Source organism: Sorex araneus, chromosome 4, assembly GCF_027595985.1.
Source record: "Sorex araneus isolate mSorAra2 chromosome 4, mSorAra2.pri, whole genome shotgun sequence".
Taxonomy (NCBI): domain Eukaryota; kingdom Metazoa; phylum Chordata; class Mammalia; order Eulipotyphla; family Soricidae; genus Sorex; species Sorex araneus.
Genome location: NC_073305.1, coordinates 9,337,838 through 9,358,964, shown reverse-complemented (window position 1 = coordinate 9,358,964; position 21,127 = coordinate 9,337,838). Strand labels below are relative to the sequence as shown.

The 21,127-nt window shown below is 54.0% G+C and overlaps 1 protein-coding gene across 1 annotated transcript in view; it reads left to right on the top strand.

Annotated features, from left to right (window-relative positions):
* C4H3orf20 (chromosome 4 C3orf20 homolog) overlaps positions 1–18,801 on the top strand; it is a 60,500-nt gene extending 41,699 nt beyond the window's left edge. The window contains exons 9-15 of the mRNA XM_055134998.1: positions 713–833; positions 1,721–1,970; positions 15,368–15,671; positions 16,667–16,774; positions 16,897–17,039; positions 17,758–17,880; positions 18,687–18,801. Of these exons, the coding sequence (XP_054990973.1) occupies positions 713–833; positions 1,721–1,970; positions 15,368–15,671; positions 16,667–16,774; positions 16,897–17,039; positions 17,758–17,880; positions 18,687–18,801 (1,164 nt within the window). The remainder of the gene's footprint in view (positions 1–712; positions 834–1,720; positions 1,971–15,367; positions 15,672–16,666; positions 16,775–16,896; positions 17,040–17,757; positions 17,881–18,686) is intronic.
* The last annotated feature ends 2,326 nt before the right edge of the window (positions 18,802–21,127 follow it).

Here is a 21,127-nt window from a genome sequence, read left to right as displayed (position 1 = left end):
CGGCAGCCCGGCCCCTCTGGGAAAATTTCCATCCAGACGGCCTTGCCCGCGGGGCAGTGCCTCCATGTAGATGCTTTATTAGGCAGGGGGCCTCAGGGGCCTTCAGACGGATGGGGCGTAACTTACAGACAAATAAATAAAATTAGCCCAGAGGTGTGGTGTCTGGGCTGGTTTCTGGGCCGGACTTCCTAGTCCCTGGGGCCATCCTGGGCCGAGTCCTGCCTGCAGGGAGAAAGCGGGTGGGCTGGGCTCTGGCGGGTGGGGGGGTCCTGCCAGGGTCCCCTCTGTATCCTGCACCTGTCTCGGTGTGATGTCGTGGGAGAGGCGGCGGCCGGGCTGGCCGCGGGTCAGGGTGCAGTGCAAAGGCCTGGGCAGGAGCTGAGGGGACACTGTGGGCACACGGGGAGGGTTCCAGAGTGGCCCTCAAGGAGCCCCCACTCGAACCCAGGCCTCGGCGTCTGCAGGACCAGCCAGCCGTGGCCTGGGCTGTGCGGGGAGGCTGCAGACGACGCTGTCACCTGCTGAGGGACAGCCGTGGTGGGGGTGGGGCCCGTTTCTGCCCCTGGCACCTGCCCGCAGCTGAGCTGCTTCCTAGGGGCGTCCTAGGAGACCCCGAGGGGGTCGGGGCAGGAGACGCCTGGCGGGGCTTGGCGCAGGGCGGGGAGCGGGCGGACGGGCGGGCACACCTGTCCATGCCCGGGGTCTGTCGCAGGTGGCCCACAGGGTGAGCAGCATGGAGGACAAGGGCTCCCGGGCCAGCCGCGCCCTGCTCATCAAGAAGCGCTTCCAGAAGACAGTGGCCCAGTTCATGAACTGCGTCCTGCTGTCAGCGGGTAAGGGGCGGCACGGGGCTCACCCCCCCCCGGGGCCCCCAAATCCCACAGCGCTCCTTCCCTGCACCCCCGGAGAAGTGTCCCCAGGGGTCGACTGCGACAGGGGCTGGCTGGGGGCCACACAGCTCCTTCAGGGGCCCTCCCCGTGCCCCCTGGCATGTGCCTGCCGTGTCTGTTCTCAGCATCTCCATGCGACGGGTGGATTTTCCTAGGCCAGGCCCTGTCTGTCTGTCTGTCTGTCTGACTCTGCCCTCACCCCAAGTTCCCTTCTCAGCGTCCCCTCTCCGGTCACCCAGCACTGTCCGGCAGTCCCGGGGGAGGATGACAGCTAGGGGCACAGAGAGGAAACTCAGCTGCACCCCAGTGGGCAGGAATGTTGCCCGGAGTCTTCCTCTTCCTGGCGGAAGGAGACTGACCCTCCCAGCCCCCACCGGCCACCCAGGCTCCGTGCTGCCCCGCGCAGTCCTGCTGACCCCTAACCTCTCAGGGTTTCCTTCCCAGCTTCCCCCCCCTCCTCCCGGGGTCCGGCCACGCTGGCCTCTGGGTTTCCACGGCACTTTTCTTGCTCTGGACGTACAGACCCTGCTCGCCGCCTGGCGACTCCGCCCTCTCTCTGGCCCAGTAGGTCTGGGGGTCCCAGAGGCAGGGGCCCCAGTGTGGGGCTGTGTCTGTGCCAGTGTCGGGGAGGGAGCGCAGGCGGGTCCCCGGCACGGGAGAGTTCCCGTCCCGCAGGGAAAGCGGAGCCAGCACGTGCCAATGCAATGGGGCCGGGGCGGAGACAGTGGGCAGGAGTGGGGTCGGAGTTGGGAGCCGGGGAGGAGGGCCCGGGGGGGGGGGGGGCAGCCAGCGGGGGGCCTGGGGCTGACGGCCGCGGCTCCCATCGGCAGGACTGTTCACCATCGAGTACCCTGTGCGGGCCGAAGCCGTCCCCAGCCGGCCCCGGGTGAAGGCGCGGGCCCCGTCCGAGCACAGCTCCAAGCCGGTGCAGTACCCCAGAGAAGCGTCCCTGGTCAAGGTGCAGCCGTCCCAGCCCACCTTCTCCGCGGAGGAGCCCCTGGTCGAAGACACGGAGTCGGCCCCCAGCAGCCCCGTGGCCAGGAAGGCGGCGGGCCCGAGCAAGCTCCTCGCCAAGCCCAGGTGGGTCGGCCGGGCTCTCCCCGCGTCTGCGCCGGAGGCTGCGGGCAGGGAAGAAAGGGGTGCGGCCCCTCCATCCTGGACCGGGGGCGCGGGGGGCGCGAGGAGGGTCTCCTCCGAACAGAAGACCACCAGTCCCGGTAGCGGGCGTGAGCGGAGGCTGGTGAAATAAGATGCGATCAAACCTGGCTCTGCCACCAGCTGTGTGTGTCAGTGTGTCTCTGTGTGTCTTTCTGTCCTTGTGTGTCAGTGTGTCTATGTCTGTGTGTCTCTGTGTGTCTGTCTATGTGTATCTGTATATGTCTGTGTCTATACATGTCTCCGTCTGTCTGTGTCTGTATCTGTGTATCTCGGTGTGTGTGTGTCTGTATGTGTGTCTGTCTGTTTGTGTCTGTCTGTGTTTGTGTATCTGTGTCTGTGTGTGTCTGTGTGTATGTCTGTCTGTGTGTGTCTGCATGTATGTCTGTCTGTGTGTATGTCTGCCTGTGTGTATGTCTGTGTGTGTTTATCTCTGTCTATCTGTCTGTGTGTGTATGTCTGTGTGTGTCTGTGTATGTGTCTGTGTGTGTATTTGTCTGTCTGTGTCTGTATGTGTCTGTCTCTGTGTGTGTCTCTGTTTCTGTGTCTTGTCTGTATGTCTATCTGCCTGTGTGTCTGTCTCTGTGTGTGTCTGTGTATGTATGTCTGGGTGTATCTGTGTGTGTGTCTGTGTATCTCTGCGTGTGCCTCTCTCTGTGTCTTGTTTGTGTGTCTGTCTGCCTGTGTGTGTGTCTCTGTGTGTGTCTGTGTATGTATGTCTGGGTGTATCTGTGTGTATCTGTGTGTGTGTGTGTCTGTGTATCTCTGTGTGTGCCTCTCTCTGTGTCTTGTCTGTGTGTCTGTCTGCCTGTGTGTGTGTCTGTGTGTGTGTGTGTCTGTTCGTGGGTGTCACTGGGGCCTGCTGCAGGCTATGTTCCTGGAATGACGGCCACAGCCCACTCCCGTGGGGGTGCTGACCCTTCAGCGGCTCCGGGCCCTGCCGGGGCCTGACCTGAGCAGCCGTTGGGTTCTGGCCCCAGGTGGGTCGGTTGCGTTCCCTGCCGGCCGCAGAGTGCTGCAGCTTGTCCAGCTGCTCACTGACCACTCGGCTGCTCGCACAGTGCCCCTCTGAGCCCCTTGACCCTTTCCCAGCCGGCGGTTTGTCTTGATTATACTCCGGAGTTCTTCGCGTGTGTAAGGCTTCGGGCAGATGCTGATTCTGCAGTCGGGAATCTCCTGGGGGCTGGGGGGGCCACAGGGGACATCAGAGCTCAACCCCCTCCCCGCTACACTGTCACTCCAGCCCACTCTCCCACTTTCACTCTTCTATGAATAGAAGTCGGGGCTTTGGGTGGGCCAGGGGTGTTGATTGGAGGCGCAAACAACGCCCCCCTCAGGGATGACTCCTGGCTCTGTGCTCAGGGCTCACTCCTGTTGATGCTCAGGGGCCTCTGTGAGGTGCCGGGGACCATCAAACTGGGCCCCTGGAAACAAATACCATAACACCTGCGCCATCCTCCAGGCTGCAGAGCTGCTGTTTCGAGCTTTATACTCCCATCTTTCAGGTTGACACGGTACCTGTCGGGGGGGCCACCCCCAGCGGTGCTCAGGGATCACTCCTGGCCCTGTGCTCGGGAATCACTCCTGGCGGGCTAGGGGGACCGTCTAGGGTGCTGGGATGGAACCTGAGTTAGCTGTGTGCAGAGGAAGCCCTCTGGTCTGATTTTTTAATGGTGATTTTTGTATATGGTGCCAGTTAGGGGCTGCAGTTTACTTATTTTGCAGATGGGTAGTCAGATGTTCCAGCACCATTTTTGGAATTTTCTTTTTCATGAAGTTAGGTCTCTATACCTTTATTTTAAAAAAATTAGCTGGTTCTTTTTGTGTAGGTCTTTATTTTTATAATATGGTGAATTGCAATGATTGCTAATTTGGGCTCCCTTGCATTCCTGGGATAAACACCTGGATATAATAAATATATGTATGTAAAATAAATATATATATGTATACATACATAGATGCATAATGCATGTTATATGTATGTGTGTCTTGCTGACTCAGCTTTATAATATTTCGTTGAGGAATTTGACATCTTTAACCATGAAGGTCATGCCTATAGTTTTATTTTCTTGTACCATTATTTTTTCCTGGCTTATGGGGCAGTGACAACTTTGTGAAATGAGATTGCGGCATTTCCTTCTCTTTCATGTGTGTTGAATTGGTTTTGTTTCCTTAAGTGTTTAGATTCAACAGTGGAACCATCTTTTCTAGAGTACTGTTTGTTGGAAAGTTGTTTAAAATAAACTTAATTACCTTAATAAATATAGGACAATTTAGATCATCTAGTTTTTGAAATAAAATTTGTAGCTTGTGTCTTTTAAAAAATGGGCCATTTACTCAAGAAAAAAATTTTAAAAACTAAAAATAAATAGACCTATCTTATCTGAATTACTCAATCTATTTTCCAAGTCTACAGGGTCTTTGGTGATATGTCCCATATTTTGCTTCTGCTATTGGTTATGTGTCTTCTTGTTGTTGTTATTCTAGTCAGTCAGTTTGGATGTACTTTTTTTTTTTTAAGTTGGTTTTGTTTTGTTTTTTGGTTTTGGGGCCATAACTGGCGGTGCTCAGGACTTACTCCTGTCTCTGTGCTCGGGGTCAGAGATGACTCCTGCCAGTGCTCGGGGACCATTCGTGACAGGGAATTGAACCCACGCCAGGAAACTACCTACCCGCTGTACTAGCTGGCTCTGGTTGCAGTTTCACCAACTTTAAAAAAAAAATCTCTTTTGAAAGAAGGAATCCACTTCATTTCACTCCTCTGCTTCCTTTTTGTGCTTAGTGCCATGATTTTGGTCTTTGTTTCTCTTCTTTGTTCTGCTTCTTTAGTGTTTAATTTTCCTCTTTTTCACATTTCTTAGGTTGCGAGCTTAGATACCTGGCTTGAAGTTTGATACTCGGGATTTTTCCCTAAACTTCCTGTGACTTCTCCCATTTGGGAGGCAGCTGGGCTGCATGCGGCGCTGTTTGGGGGTCTCCTGCCGGTGGGCCGCTCCCTGGGGACCGGGATCCGAGGCTTGGGCGCATCACCCCGTGACTCCGTCTTTGACCCTTGGCTCTTTGGAGATCTGATGTGCAATTTCAATTATTTAAGGATTTTTCCAGGTAGCTTCCTGTTCTGATTTTGGTAATCTTAATTAAGAACACCATGTACTTGGTTTCCATCCCTGTCCTTTCACATTTGTTAAGGTCTAATCTATGACCCCAGAGCACAGGCATACATACCTCCTTTAGGAAATGTCATTTATTGTGCTTCGCAGATACTGTGTTTTCACTAACTGAAGGTCTGTGGTGACCCTGTGTTGAGGTATTCTCTTGACACCATCCTTCCTTCCTTCCTTCCTTCCTTCCTTCCTTCCTTCCTTCCTTCCTTCCTTCCTTCCTTCCTTCCTTCCTTCCTTCCTTCCTTCCTTCCTTCCTTCCTTCCTTCCTTCCTTCTTTCCTTCCTTCCTTCTTTCCTTCCTTGCTTCCTTCCTTCCTTGCTTCCTTGCTTCCCTCCCTCCTTCCTTCCCTCCCTCCTTCCTCCCTCCCTCCTCCTCTCCTTTCTTCCCTCCCTCCCTTCCTTTCTTCCTCCCTTCCTTCTTTCCTCCCCTCCCGTCTTTCATCATTTTAATTGAGGGTATTGGGGTTTACAGTACTTTTAATCATACTTTCCTGTACCCACCAGGCCAGTCCCACACCCATCACCAGCAAACCTGACTCCCTTCACCAGCATCCCAACGGCCCCTCCCAACCCCACTGCCAGTGTAAGCTCGATAGACAAAATCTGCAGTTCTGATGACTTTGACCATTTGTTGTTCCCTTACAATGTTTTATATACCACATATGGGAGAGTACACACTCTCTCTCTCTCTCTCTCTCTCTCTCTCTCTTGCTCTCTCTCTCTTGCTCTCACTCTTGCTCTTTCTCTCTCTCTTCCCCTCTCTCTTTCTCTCCTCTCCCTCTATTGTGAAGGTGGAGACATCTACACACATATTGATGAAGAGTTAAGCTCCAGAAATCCACAAAATTATAAATGAATGAGAAGTTGATAAAGTAAAATATTTTCCAAACAAATGAGAAGTTGATAAAGTAAAATGTTTTTCAAAAGCTTTCTTTCTTGAAGGTATATACATTTAAAAAATATCAATAATATGTACTAATATATTAAAAATTACATAAAATAGATAATTCCTACAAATGAAAATTTTAGTTAAAAGTGGAAAGAATTAAGAGGGCTGGGGAGAAATAGTACAGTGGGTAGGGCGCTGGCCTTGCATGTTGCAGATCTGGGTTAAATCTCTGGCACTCCATATAGTACTCTGAGCCCACCAGAAGTGATCCCTGAGTGAAGAGCCAGGAGTAAGCCAGGAGTACTGCCAGGTTGAAAAAAAAAAACACTTTTTTTAAAAAAAATTTATTGAATCACCGTGAGATAGTTACAAACGTTCATGTTTGGGTTACAATCTCACAATATCCCAGGTATACCCCCCTTCCCCACCCTCCCCCTGCCTCCATACCCCCCCTTTCCCACCCTCTCCCTGCCTCCATGGCAGACAATGTTCCCCATACTCTCTCTCTACTTTTGGGCATTATGGCTTGCAACACAGACACTAAGAGGTCATCCTATTTGGTCCATTTTCTACTTATGGCATGCATCTCCCATCCCAACTGGTTCCTCCAGCCATCATTTTTTTAGTGATCCCTTCTCTATTCCATCTGCCTTCTCCCCTGTGCTCATGAAGCAGGCTTCCAGCTATGGGGCAATCCCCCTGGCCCTTGTGTCTACTGTCCTTGGGTGTCAGCCTCATGTGATGTTATTTTACACTCCACAAATGAGTGCAGTCCCTCTATGTCTGTCCCTCTCTTTCTGACTCATTTCACTTAACATGATACTCTCCATGTCTATCCATTTGTAAGCAAATTTTATGACTTCATCTCTCCTAACAGCTGCATAGTATTCCATTGTGTAGATGTGCCAAAGTTTCTTTAACCAGTCATCTGAAAAAACAAAATTTTTTTTAAGAGTAAAGACAATTGAAAAAAAAGTTTTTGACCTTAAGTGCCACGAATGAATGCTATACTCAGTGCCAAGTGCTGGTAAGTTTGACCTGTCTTTTAAAGAAGCCCCTTTAATGCTTTTACAAAACTGGTTTGTAAGACTATGAATTCCCTCACTTGTTACCTGACTGGGCTGGAGCAATAGCACTATGGTAGGGCATTCGTCTTACACGTGGCTGACCTGAGTTCGATTCCTCCGCCCCTCTCAGAGAGCCCGGCAAGCTACCGAGAGTATCTCGCCCGCATGGCAGAGCCTGGCAAGCTCCCTGTGGCGTATTTGATATGCCAAAAACAGTAACAAGTCTCAAAAAGGAGATGTTACTGGTGCCCGCTTGAGAAAATCGATGAGCAACAGGATGATAGTGATAGTGACAGTGACAGTTACCTGACTGTTCAGTGCTGTATTATTTAATTCTGGGGGAGGTGTTCAAGTGCTTTGAGATTTTGTACTTTATTCGTACATTCTCTTCTGACTTGTAGAGCTCATTTGATAGATCTGCTGTGTTTTCTTTTGTATGTAAGTTCCTTTTTGGACCTTGCTGCAGTGGATATTCTCTTTCTGGGCTTGGGTTTTTAGTCATTCTGAGCTCAGTGTGTCTGGGAATTTTCCTGTTTTTGCCGAATCCTTCAGGCCTCTTGTATTTGGCTTCCTGTATTCCTCAACTCTAGAGAGTCTTTTCTGTGTTGTCCTTAATGATTGGTTCTTTATCAGATTTTCCCTCCCGTTCCTCAGGGACCTCGATGACTCTGTTGCTCATCTTGAACTCATCCCATAGTTCTCGGGTGTGCTGTTCATTTCTTTCCAGACTTTGTCCCATCTTCTGTTGTTTTCTAGCGCTTTCTTCCTTCTCATCGTGGCGCTCTTTGGGCTCCTCACTTGCTGTCATCCTGCTGCTCAGAGCTTCCGCTGGGTGTTTCTGTCACCGGCCGTACTCTCCACTTCTGGCATTTCTGATGGTCGTTTCCTCACTCTGGCTGTCATATCTCTTGTGCTTTGCAGACTGTCTCTGCTCCTTAAACAGCCTCATCGTGGTGTCACTAAAGCCATTCTCTGAGGACTCACGGCGCTGATTGGTGCTGGTTGAGCCTGACATGTTACTGTTTTCAATTATTGGGCTTTTGGGGCATCTATATATTTTCCCCATTGGGTTTCCAGTGCTCCCACCGCGCTGAGGGTGAATCTTTGTAGACATCCCCCCTGAGAGACTCTGAGGGGCTATACTGGGAGTTGCTCTTCTCCTTCCTTGCCTCTCTTTACCTGGTGACAGGAGGTGTCACTGTTGTCAGTGTTGAATTTGAGAGCACACATGGCTGTGTGCTTCGGGAGATGTGCCGCTGGGTGCCGTGGCATGGCAGAGATCACGTGTGGCAGCTGCTCGGAACCACAGGGAGGAGAATCTGCCTGGAGCTGTCAGCCCAGAGATCAAACTCGCCTAAAGGGTTGGGTAGCAAGCAGAGGGGCAGGAGGTGTGGCCTGTGATAGTCAGGGAGAAACAGGGACACACAGAGAGGGTCCTCTGTGCTACCAGGGTTACGGTGACCGCTTTCCCTGTCCTTTGGCTAGAAGACGTGACTTTCCTCACAGATTTTTATTAGCACTTCAAATATTCAGTTCTGATATTCTGGATTTAGTTCAACCTCATCCATGCTGGGTTATATAGGAAGAGAGAACAAGTGATACCAGGAACCTCACCATCACCGATGGTTCTTTGGTGTGAACCCTCGGCTACATGCTTCTGTAGTCTACCTGGTATTTTATTTTACATTCCAACTTCTTCTATATAAGCTACAATTTATTCATACTTTTCTTTTTTTTCCCCTCCTGATTCTGTTTTGGATTGTTTTCTTGTACCTGAAGAACTGTCTTTAGAGTTTCTTTTACTATGTCTGCCATATTCCTTATTTTTTTGTCTAAATAGGTCTTCATTTAACTTAAAATTTGTAACTATGTTTCCTAAGATTGACAATTATTTTCTTTTAGTCCTTTGGAGGTATATTTCTGGTTTGTGGGTTTTTATTTTTTTGAGAAGTCAACTCTCCTCCTTATCAATGCTCCTTTAAAGGTAATGTGTTTTGCTCCTCTGATTTCCTCCCTTCACCCTTAGATACATTGATTTTTCCTTAGTAAACTTTCAGGATGTGCACGTGTGTGAATCTTTGAATGTATTGTTTTCAACTCTTATCTATGATTTTCATCAGTTTCAGAGAATCCTCAGTCATTATAGGTACCACCACATTAGTTTCACTCTTTCCCTTTACCCCTCCCTTCCACCCTTCTTCCTCTGTGGCTTCTTCTCTCTACACCATCCCACCTCTAAATTTCCTCTCCACCTAGGATTTTAAGTAGGTCTATATGGATTTTTTAACTTAATTCTGTACATTGTTCTCTATTTTATATCACCTCAACTCTGAGCTTAAGGGTCTTCTCTCTATTTCCAGTCAAAGTATTTCCTGTTCATCTGTCCTCCAATTGGCTGATGCTCTCTTTGACTGTGTCTAATTTTTTTGATAACACCCAGTTATTCCCTAGCACAGAAGAAGTAAAACGTCTCTGGAGTTTTACATTTTAATTCTTTCAGGGTCAGAGTGATAGTACAGTGGGGCTCTTGCCTTGCACACTCTGACTCAGGCTCGACCCCTGGCACCACCCCAAGCCCTGCCAGGAGTGACCGCTGAGCTCAGGGTCAGGAGTAAGTCCTGAGCAGTGCAGGGTGTGTCACCAAAATAAAAATAAGATAATTTTTTAAAATAGAAAAGAAAAGAGGATATGATGGTTGTCAAGGCAGAGACCAGAGAAGGAGGAAATTAGAGACATGTGTGAAATCTATTTTATCGGGAGAACTGCCACAGGTGACTAACCAACAGAAATACACAGCAAAGAAGAAGCTCACTTAACTGGGAAGTGGAAGGCAGAGTGAAGGGTAGGCTTTGAAGGAGCTCGGTGGGAACGAACGTCCACCTCACAGACGTCTTCCCCCCAGCTGTGGCTGTGTCACTGTGTGAGCAGGGATTACACTCTAGGTGAAAACACGTTGGAATTGTGTATAGTTGTGAGTTTCCCAAAAACTGTGCTGTGAGCCTCGGAGACCTTTCCTCCCTCCCTCCGACAGCTGTGGTCTCCTGTGTCCCGGAACACACGCCTGGGTTCCTGAGGCTGCAGGAATGAACCGGGTACATGTGTGTGCTCCAGGGCAGACTTCCTTGTGGGGGTGACTAAGACCTCAGTTACCTCAGACATCCGATGAGGTTCATAGTTCCTGCCCTGCCTTCCCTCTCCTGTGCTGTGGAAGCTGCAAGCGCAGCACAGAGGCGTGGCCGCATGCTCATGTGTTTCCAGGCATCCTCAGAAGCCCTGGCGAGGAGCGAGGCAGGAAGGAACTGATAGATCCATTGGCTGTTTGTGCCAGAGCTGCCTTACCCCATGCTTTGATGCTGTTTCCCTTAGGCAGCAGACAACGAGACGGGGAAGGGCATCTGTGGAAAGCTGGAAGGCAGTAACTACCCCCTGCAGGGTGGTGTCGGAGAGAGGTTGAGAGCAGAACCTGTGAAGCCCTGTCTCCTGATTTCTCCTCCCCTCCCGGGAGCCCCACGGAGGATTCGAATAGCAGCGTGTGGGACAACAGAGGCAACTTCCAGCTGCCCCTAGAGCCAGTCTTTCTGAGAACCCAGCACAGGGCTCAGGCACTGCAGGGAATTCCCGCTGCATGCAGGAACTCAGGGCCAGGCCTTCTGACTTGCAAAAGCCAGGGCTGGCCAGGTGGAGGGTGAGGCCTCCTCCAAGTGTGTGGGCCAGGAGGTTGGCTTTGGCAGCAGACATTGGATCTGGCAGAAGGAGATGGGAGAGGTCCTTCAGAAGGCCACATCAGCCCGTAGGTGGGAAGGTCCCTCATCTGTGAGGGGAGGGTGCTGGAGGACTAAGCCACCAACCTTCTCTTCTTTCCCCACAGTGTTCTGTTGTGCCCCCTTTGACAAAATCCCACCAGAGTTTCATTGGGCCTTGCCAACAAATAAAAGTATGACTTCATTTCCTCATTATTATTATTTTTTTTGCCTTTTGGGTCACACCTGGCGATGCACAGGGGTCACTCCTCGCTCTGCACTCAGGAACTACCTCTGACAGTGCTCGGGGGACCCTATGGGATGCTGGGAAATGAACCCAGGTCAGCCGAGTGCAAGGCAAACACCCTCCCCGCTGTGCTATCGCTCCAGCCCCTATTTCCTCATTATTTTCTACTCAGAACAATAGATTGAAAACACTGTTTTTGGGGTGTCAGGGCTGTGACTTGCTTGCAGACAACTCTAGGTTTGATCCTACGCCCTGCAGAAGACAAACTAAAGAACAACTCTTCAGACTCTGGTTTGCTTCACTTGACGTCTTATCTTTAGAAAGTTTTGTCTGATTCCCTTCTGTTTTTCTTAAAAAGTCTTTTGCTGACCAGTTAGACCCACTGTCTCTTAGATCATGCTGATTTGTTAGTATTTGTACAGGCTTCCTCACTTTCTACACCTACTCATGGCAATAACATTTCCCAGGCCAACGGGAAGTTTTGAAGGACAAATCTAAGAGACACACAGATCCCTGATCCCAACCCAGCACAGGGCACTGGGGGTCTTCTGGGAAATGTGGCAGTTAGAAACCCCTGGATTGTAGTGTTCTCCACGTCATCATTCTTTGTTTGGTTCTTAATAGTTTTTTCCACCACTGAAAGCAGAGTGCTGAAATCTCCTGCTCCACTGTAGACTTACCTTGTCCTTACTAGATAAGTCCAGTGTCTACTGAGTTCTGTCTGTCTGTCTATCTATATATTTATCTACAGTTGCATGGAAGATCTCTGCTCCTACACAATACTGTCTCCATTCCTCTGCCTTGGTATCATGTTTACATTACCAGGCGCTGTGTGCCCAGTCGACAGAGACTCACAATTATTGCTTAATGCATTAGTCTTTCAAGTCATAAAGGGGGGAGTTGCAAATGGAAGACACAGGGATACTGGGTTTATACTTCCTTAGGGTCCAGCATTCTTCTTACTTTCTGTCTAGATTCAGTCACTATTAGTATTCCTTCATTTCAACCTACAGGACTCTCCTTGTGAGTGTGTGTGTGTGTGTGTGTGTGTGTGTGTGTGTGTGTGTGTGTGTGTGGGTGTGTGTGTGTATGTCTGCATGTAGCAGGCCTATTAGTGACGGACTTCCTTGTCTTTTTTATCTGGATGTCTTCCTTTCTCCTTTATTTTTAAAGAATAATTTTGCTCAAAATAGAATTGTTGATAGGTCTTTTTTTCCTTTTAGCACTTTAACTGTTTCGTCCTACTATCTTCTCTCCTGTAAGATTTGGGGATTTTTAATTTTTTTAATTTTATTTATTTATTTTTTGCTTTTTAGGTCACACTCGGCAATGCACAGGGGTTACTCCTGGCTCATGCACTCAGGAATTACTTCTGGTGGTGCTCGGGGGACCATATGGGATGCTGGGAATCAAACCCGGGTCGGCCGCGTGCAAGGCAAACGCCCTCCCCGCTGTGCTATTGCTCCAGTCCTTGGGGGATTTTTTAAAAATGGCTATCAATTTCTTTGGAGATCTGTGTGATGAGTCACCTTTTCCTCATTGCTTTTTTTTTTAATTCAAAAAATGCTTATAACACCAGGATTTACCAAGTTGTTCATAATGCAGTTGTTTCATTCATTCAGTGTTCCAACACCAATCTCACCACCAGTGTGACCTTTCATCCACCAAAGTCCCCAGTTTTCCACCCACTGCCCCAGTCTGTCCCTTACAGGCACAAACAAATTTATTTTATTTCATTTGTCACAACACAAATCAAATGGAATCATCAAAGCTTAGATCAATAAGAGTCAATTTGTGCTCATTGCGTTATCTCACAATGGTGCTTCTGAAGTCACTGTCTGAGGATTTGTTGGTCTGGTTTGTGCAAGCTGAGCCTCTGTGTTACTCCTTTCTCTCTCTGGGTGGGCTTCTACACAACTTTCCCATCAGATTTGCTGTGTTCCTACTGGGCTGTCAATACTATGAAAGTGGGAGTGTCATGTGGCTGCATTCGTGGCCACACACTCCCAGAGCTGTGACACTAGAATGGTTGGGTGTCTCGGTGGCATGAGGTTCATTTGTGGAGCTGGGCCGTTTCTGTGTTGGAGGGGGTCGGGTATGTCTGGGGGCTGCTGTGCCTTCAGGCAGGGCGGGGAATCCGCCAGCCCCCGTTCCTACAGGCCCCTGAGTTGTCAGCCAGGACCAGTCTACCTGGGAAGGTTTGCTGGCATCGTGTTCTTATCACGATTAGTTGTGGAGCTGGGCTGTTTCTCTGCGGGTGAGATGGCGGGTGTGGGTGTGGGATTCTCACTATTTCTGAGATTTCTAAGATTTCTGGGCATTTTATTGTTTTTAAGATAGGCTTTTCTTTGGAGACCAATAATTTTACTTCATGATCTCAACGTGCATCTTTTAAAATGTATGCTAGTTGGAGTTTCTTGAATGTGTACGCTCATGTCTTTCATCAGTTGGGGGAGTTTGAGGTGATTATATCATCACATATCCTTTTATTTATTTATTTTTTCCATTTTGGTTCACATGATTATCTCCCCAGTCCCTAACGTCACAGACTCTCTGCACCTTCCTCTTCCAAGCCTCTGGAAGACTCACTCTGTGCATGTCAGTATTTCCCACGGGTCTCACGGGAGTGTTACTGAATTTTATTCTTCTTCCTTTCTGCTCCTCGGACGGGATCCTCTTAGTTGGTCACTGTTCAGGCTTACTGATTCTTTCTCTGCTTTTTCCAATGTGCTGCTGAGTATTTCATTTCAACTCCTGTGCTTTCCAACTCTAGGTTTTCTGGGTGGTGACTTTTGATACTGCCTAGCTATCTGTTGCCTTTTAGTGGGGTTTGTGAAAGGGTGATGGGGCCACACCCGGCTATGCTCAGGGCATACGCCTGGCTCTGTGCTCAGAGATTGTTCCTGGCAGTGCTCATGGGACTGTATGTGGTTCTGGGGATCGAACCCAGGGCCACATGCAAGGACAAGTGCCCTGCCCACTGTATTACCTCTCAGCTCTGGTGCATTTTTCTTTGCACTCCTCTCTGGGTTTTCTTTCTTTATTCAGACTGTCTGTTAGCTCTTGGAGCTGATTTAAGGTGGTTAATTTAAAGGTTTTGTCGACCAAGCCCAATGTCTGTATTTCACCCGGGACAGTTTTGGTTCGTGTTTTTCCCCCACGAATTAGCCATTTTTTCTTGTTTCATCTCACGCCTCACAAGATTTTGATGCTGAAAACCGAACCTAACATTTTTAATATTACAATGTGGTAGCTCTGGAAATCAAACTTCCCTCTCTCCCTGGGCGTGGTGGTATTCCTTGGGGTAGATTGTAGTAATCTGTATTTATTTATTTATTTTTTTTTGCTTTTTGGGTCACACCTGGCGACGCACAGGGGTTACTCCTGGCTCTACACTCAGAAATTACTCCTGGCGGTGCTCAGGGAACCATATGGGATGCTGGGGACCATATGGGATGCTGAGAATCGAACCCAGGTCGGCCGCGTGCAAGGCAAATGCCCTACCCGCTGTGCTATCGCTCCAGCCGCAGATTGTAGTAATCTATTTAATGACTTTTTTATTTGTTTGTTTGTTTGATTCTGGGCCACACCCAGTGATGCTCAGTAGTTACTCCTGGCTCTGCACTCAGGATCGTTGCTGGCAGTGCTCAGGGGGGTGCTATCGAGGGTCCGGAGGATGTAACCTGGCTTGGCCGCATGCAAGGGAAGCACCCCACCCGCTGTGCTACCTCTCTGGCCCTTAGCGACCTTTCCAAACCCTTCGTGTGGGGGCCTTCTTCCTTGCTGCCGGTGATCACTGGAGTCTGGGTCAGCTTCGGGCCCAGCTGCCGGGGAGACCGGGAGCACAGACAGACTCTTCGCCCAGTCTCTGCAGGTGGACTCAGTGCCTGGGTCCCCGTCAGTGACTTTGGAGTGGCCTGGCCGCGGTTTGAACAGGACCCAGAGCCTGTGTGTGTGGGCGGGGTGGGACAGGCCCGAGCAGGGTTCGGGCCTGCAGCCGCCCAGTCCCCCCGGGCCAGCGATGTGCTGGTGGCCGTCCCGGCTGGGCCTTCCCTGAGCGTGGGGCAGGCGGGGACAGTCCCCGCTGGCTCGGTGGAGGGGGTGGACGCGCTCCCGAAGCGGAGGAAGCCGGGGGCGGGGGACTCCTGAGCACTGCGGGCGCCCGCGCAGCTTCACGGGCCGGCTTCCCCCCCCCGCCCCGCCCCTCGCCCCCCAGGACCAAGGCCGTGGAGGCGCCGGGTCCCGCCCCGTGGGCCGCCTCGCCGTCCGACTGCCCGCTGCTGCTGCGCAGGCGCCTGCGCAAGGAGGACACGCGGGGCGGCTGCCGCTGCGTGGGGAGGCCGCCGCAGGTGTCGGACGTGGAGCTGGAGGCCTTCCTGGCGGCGGCGCGCGACCCCAGCCAGGTGCTGGTGTTCGGCATCTTCTCGGGCCAGAACCGCGACGGCACGGCCCAGCTGCAGTGGCAGCTGGACTCGCTGTACAGCCAACGGCAGCAGGGCCGCGGCTCGCCCTGCATCCAGGTGGGCCCCGGGCCTGGGCAGTGGTGCGGGGCGGGGGGCGGGGGGCGGGGCTGTGCAGGCGACGCCCCACTGTGCGCCAAGGCGCAGCGGTACTCAGACAGTGGCCCAGCGTCTGCGCCTGTCCCCGGGCCTGACCCAGGGGCGCACCTGGCCGGGGACCAGCCTTGCCCGCAGGCCCTGGGCGCCAGACTGGACAGCTCCAGGAGCCCTGGGGCAGGGGGCGCCCAGGACAGGGGGTGGGGACAGGGTGCCCAGGGCGGGCCTGTCAGGGCGGTCGGCTCTGCAGGCCGCAGAGGGCAGGCAGACGTGGGATGCTGAGCAGCCTGGTCCTGAGTGCCCCGAGCCGTGGCGAGCACGGGGGGGGGGGGGGGGGGGGGGGTGCGGCTGGCGGGTTCACATTTGAGACAGAATGGCCGGGCTAGAGGCCGACTGAGCAGGACACCCGGGAAGAGGTGGGGTCAGGACCTCCAGGGGTGGAGGGCCACGCCTGTGCACTGAACGCGTTTAGTGATGGGATGTGCCCGAAGGGACAGTGTGTTTGTGTGTGTGTGTGCATGTGTGCGTGTGTGTGCACACATGTGTGTGTGCTAATGCATGCACACTTGTGTGTATTGCACTGTGCAACTGCGCATATTTAGTATGGTATGTGTGCATGTATGTGCACATGTGTGCATGTGTATCTATGGTATGTGTGTGTGAGCATGCATATGTGTGTAGTGTGTAGTGTGTGTGTGCGCATACATGTGTGTCTGTAGTGTATATGTGTGTGCACATGCATGTGTGCGTGCGTATGTGAGCATGCACGTGCGTGCTTGTGTTCCAGGAACCAGGGCGCTCTGGCTGCTCCCGTCCCGTCTCTGTGGGGCTCCCTCCGGCAGGCCCCAGTGCCAGGGCGGGGACTGTGCCCGGGGAGTCGGGTGCTGTGTGGGGCTCGGGGACACCGCGGCTGGCTGGGCGTGTGGGACGCGAGACCCTGTCACCTCCCTGTCCCGCAGAGCTGGCGCGACCCCTTCCGTCTGCTGTGCTACGACCTGGACGGTCCCCTGCAGGAGGCCCCGCCGCTGATGGTGCAGAAGCACTCGGTGGAGCGGGGCATGGTCCTGGTGAGTCCCGCGGCCCCGGGGCCCGGCGCCGGCTCCCCACGCGGGCGCTGACGCTGAGGGGCTGCACCCCCCCTCCCCCAGGCCTGCGCCCAGTCCCCTGCTCTCCCCCCACGCCCCTGCAGATGTTCGCTTCCGGGAAGCTTGTCTTTGGGGGCTGCGTCCTGAACGGCTACGGGCTGAGCCGCCAGGACCTGCTGAGGCAGATCTCCCAGGCCCGCCAGGACTGCGCCTCGGGCTCCTTCCTGCCGGAGGACTACAAGTTCAAGTGAGGCCTGGCGGGCAGGGGGCATCGTGGAGGGGCTCCGGGCCCCGCGTAGTCCCCGTGCTGGGCTCTGAGGGTGCAGGGAGCAGGGGGAGCAGGCGGGGACCCCCGGGGCCAGCAGCAGCTCAGCCACGCTCCAGCCCAGGGGTTCCACGCGGCGAGCGGAGCAGAAGCCCGGGGCTCCCAGAGTCCCTTTCCGGCGCCCTCGGGTGCCACACTCAGGATCATGGCACCCGGGAACGCGGAGGCAGAGGCCCAGGGGAAGGGCGGAGGGGGGCCGGTGCTGTCTGGCTCCGGGGGCTCCTGACTGCCACATTCCTCCTGTCTCTCTGGGAGTCGGCCCGTTGCATGTCCGTGTCCCCCGTCAGTGTCCCGTCTGGGTCCCCTTCTGATGACGGCCCCAGGTCTGTTCCGTGTGGCCTCACCTCAGGTCACCCCATGTGCTGTGCCCCTCGGTCCCAGTGCCATCGTGTTCTGGGGGGGTGCCCAGGCTGGTGATCCTGCTGTGTGCCCTTGGTGGGGGGGAGGGGACACAAGATTCACCCGTCCCTCCGGCCTCTCTCGTGTGGCCCGTCCTTAGAGACTGAGCCCAGCGCGCCCAGAGGGCCGACGCCGGGAGAATCCCCTTTCTCCCTGGGAGCTGGACACCAGGAGGGCTGCGGGGGGCTCCCGGCTCTGGGCCCTGCCCCGGGCCTCCTGAGCACCCCCCCACCCCCTGCAGCATGTTGGTCTCCAACGCCGTCCCGGAAGACCCCGAAACTGCCAAGAGGGCCCAGTCAGAAGACACCCAAGGAAGCCTGTCCTCGCTGGCCCTGGAGAAGGAGTACCTGGTGGTCACTGAGAAGTAGGCGGCACCCGGGGGGCCTGGGGGTGGCCTCGGGAGACCGCGCCCCATCTCAGCCGCCCCGTTTCACCAGCACCGGCTGTGGGGGCATCGGGTGCTCTCGGGAGTAGCCGTCAGGGCCAGGGCATGATAGGGGCCTTTCGTGCATGTGGTGCTGGACCCCACAGCCCAGGCCTGTCAGCCCGTGGAGGGTGGACACTGACCTCTAAGCCCGTGGAGGGTGGACACTGACCTCTAAGCCCGTGGAGGGTGGATACTGCCCACTGTGCCCATGGAGGGTGGACACTGCCCACTGTGTCCTTGGAGGGTGGACACTGCCCCATGCTCATTGAGGGTGGACACTGTCCTGTGCTCGTGGAGGGTGGACACTATCCCGTGCTTGTGGAGGGTGGACACTGTCCCGTGCTCGTGGAGGGTGGACACTGTCCACTGTGACCTTGGTGGGTGGACACTGCCCCATGCTCATTGAGGGTGGACACTGTCCCGTGTTCATTGAGGGTGGACACTGTCCCGTGTTCATTGAGGGTGGACACTGTCCCGTGCTCGTGGAGGGTGGACACTGTCCCGTGCTCATGGAGGGTGGACACTGTCCCGTGCTTGTGGAGGGTGGACACTGCCCCTGTGCCCATGGGAACTCTTCGACCTGCCCAAAGGCTGCCCGCAGCCGGCCCTGTCTCCTCCTGCAGACAGGAGAGCAGCCGTGCCAGGACGCCGACCCTTGCCCGGGCCAGAAGGCCAGCCGGGGTCCCTCACACTGTCCACACAGCCTTCTCCGCCCCGGCCAGCACCCGCTTCTCTCTCCCCAGAGTGAAGCCGTCACCCCCGCCGCCGCCGGAAGAGGAGCCGAGTCCCGTCATCAAAACCGAAAAGAAGACCAGTAAGAAGTCGCCCACCTCTCAGAAGCAGCCCCCCAAGAAGTGAGGCTGCCCCCGGCCCCCCTGCCCCCAGCGCCAGGCCCGGCGCTGCAGAACCCCAGCTCTGTTCAATAAACAAGCCTCCTCGCCTGGGGACGGCCGGGGGACGGGCCGGCTCCCCGAGGCCCACGGGACCCCACATGCTGCTGTTTGAGGCCACGTCCTTGGGAGCGTTTCCGACCCCGTGTGTCCGTGATGGCCCGGCAGATCCACCTGAGACTTCTCCCACGGGAACATCCTCGCTGCGAGGGTGGACCCCACGGATGGGGCCCGGATGGACCCTGCGTCCCTGGGCCTGGGGAAGAAGGACTCGGGCTCTGACCTGCGCGGGAAGTGGGGTGAGAGGAAGAGGAGGGTGGAAGGAGATGGACAGGCCGAGGGCACTGGAGAAGGGGCCAAGGGGGTCATGGGGCACCGGGGCAGGAAGAGAGGGGGGCAGGGCAAGAGCCATGATGCCCAGGGGCAGCCTTGGTGCCCCCCCCCTGCCACCAGGTGCCAGGGTAGACAGGCCTGAGGAGGCCTCGGCAGAGCAGCCTGGGCCCGGGCCCGAGTGGTACCAGCAGCTCAGTGAGGGCCTCAGAGAGGCAGACTCGCCACCACTCTGGGCCAGGAGCCGGCAGTGACCCCAAGGGGCTGTTTGTTCTTGGGGTGAGAGGCCCCTGCCCCCAGCTCCCTCCCGGGAGAAGCTTTTCATCTGACGTCTGCAAGGTTGACTCCTTGCCCTTCCTCTGAAAAGATTCATGTGTGACTGTCCACACCCTGCAGTGGGGCAGAAGTGGCCAGCTGCCTTTCAAATAAATTGCGTCCTGTAATTCCCACGGTGCTGGCAGGTGTCGGGGGTCCTGGGCACCCCAACGCCCTCCCGGCCTCCCCGCCTGTGCGCCAGAACCCAAAGCAGAAGGCAGGCACAAGGTCCAGCTTGGATCTCTAGTGGGCCGGCCGGGCCAGCGTGCCCACCCTGCTGGCGTGGGGCTTGGCTGAGCTGCCAGGGCCCAGGGTGCCTCCCATGGGTGCTCAGAACGCCCAGGAAGGTCCAGCGCTCAGAGTCCAGCGTCACCGAGCTCCAGGCGGCTCCCATACCTGGCTGCCAGAATTGTCCCTCTGGTCTGGGCCTGTCATAGGGTCACAGTCTTGGAACCTGGATGAGATGGTCAGTGTCCAGTGAGGCCCCAGAGACTGCTCTGGGCTGGCTGAGACGCACAGAATGACCAGGAAAACGGAATGTCCCCATTCCCAAGAGAAACGTGTTTCGGTGCAGGGCCCCCGTGGGCCTCTGTCACCCCCAAGGCTCTGCCGCCCCCAAGGGCTCGTGTTTGCGTGAATGTCTGTATTTTCTCCAAAGCCTGGGAACCCTTGGTGATACCCCCAGGCCTCCTGGCAGAAGCAAACCCCAGTGGACTCCCCCAGTGTCCGGTTGACCATAAGCCCCACCCCCTTCCCAGGTCAAAGGACAAGAACACAAGAATGAAATATAGGCGTGAAAATGAACATTAACCGCCAGACACCCACGACTTGGAGAAGTGTCAGGCTATGAAACAGATGTTCTCCGTGTGTGCGGAAAACAAAAGGAAGGGCTGAAAACACAAGCCAGAGGCATCGAGGAGCAACCGGGAGGCGGGCGGGTCTTGCATCTGGACGTGCTGGAGAGGGGCCCTTCTGACACCCCCGCAGGGAGCTTGGGTGTCTTCCCCCAGTGTCCTGCCAGATATCTATTTCAGATCATGATGCAGGAAAGAGAAATGCAAGAATCTCAGAGATTTGCTGAACCCAGGGGAGGAATCTGGCTTTAGGGAGATGGTGTGGACTGGAAACTGTCGGGAGCAGGGCACCCCGAGAGGGAGCAGTGCAGAGACGGTGCTCGGAGGCTGCGTGGGACCAGAAATCCCTGTGAATGTTCAGCTGGAGGCGAAACTGCACGCACTCAGGGAGAGGGGAAAGACAGCATCTGGCTCCAGCCAACCAAGGTCAAGAGTTGAGACTTTTTTGCAGAGTCCACGGAAAAGCCGTGCAGGAGAAGCCGAGATAAATCATCTTAGAGGAAGGACTAGCCCAGACCCTCCGTAATGAAGCTGAAAAACAATGCTTGACAAACAATGCAGACATTGTTTAGAATAGGGTAAGTGGCTTAGGGGGGGCGGGCGGAGGGGGTGCCCACGAAGGGCTGAGGGGGCTTGGGGGAAGAGGGTAATGGAATTCTACTTATGTGATGGCGCTGTTACCTGACTCTGCATTTGTCAAAGCTCATAAGTCCAGTACACCTAAAAATGTATTTTTTTCTATGTGTGAATTATCCCATTTTATTAAAATTTTTGCAAAAGTCTCAAAAGTATAAA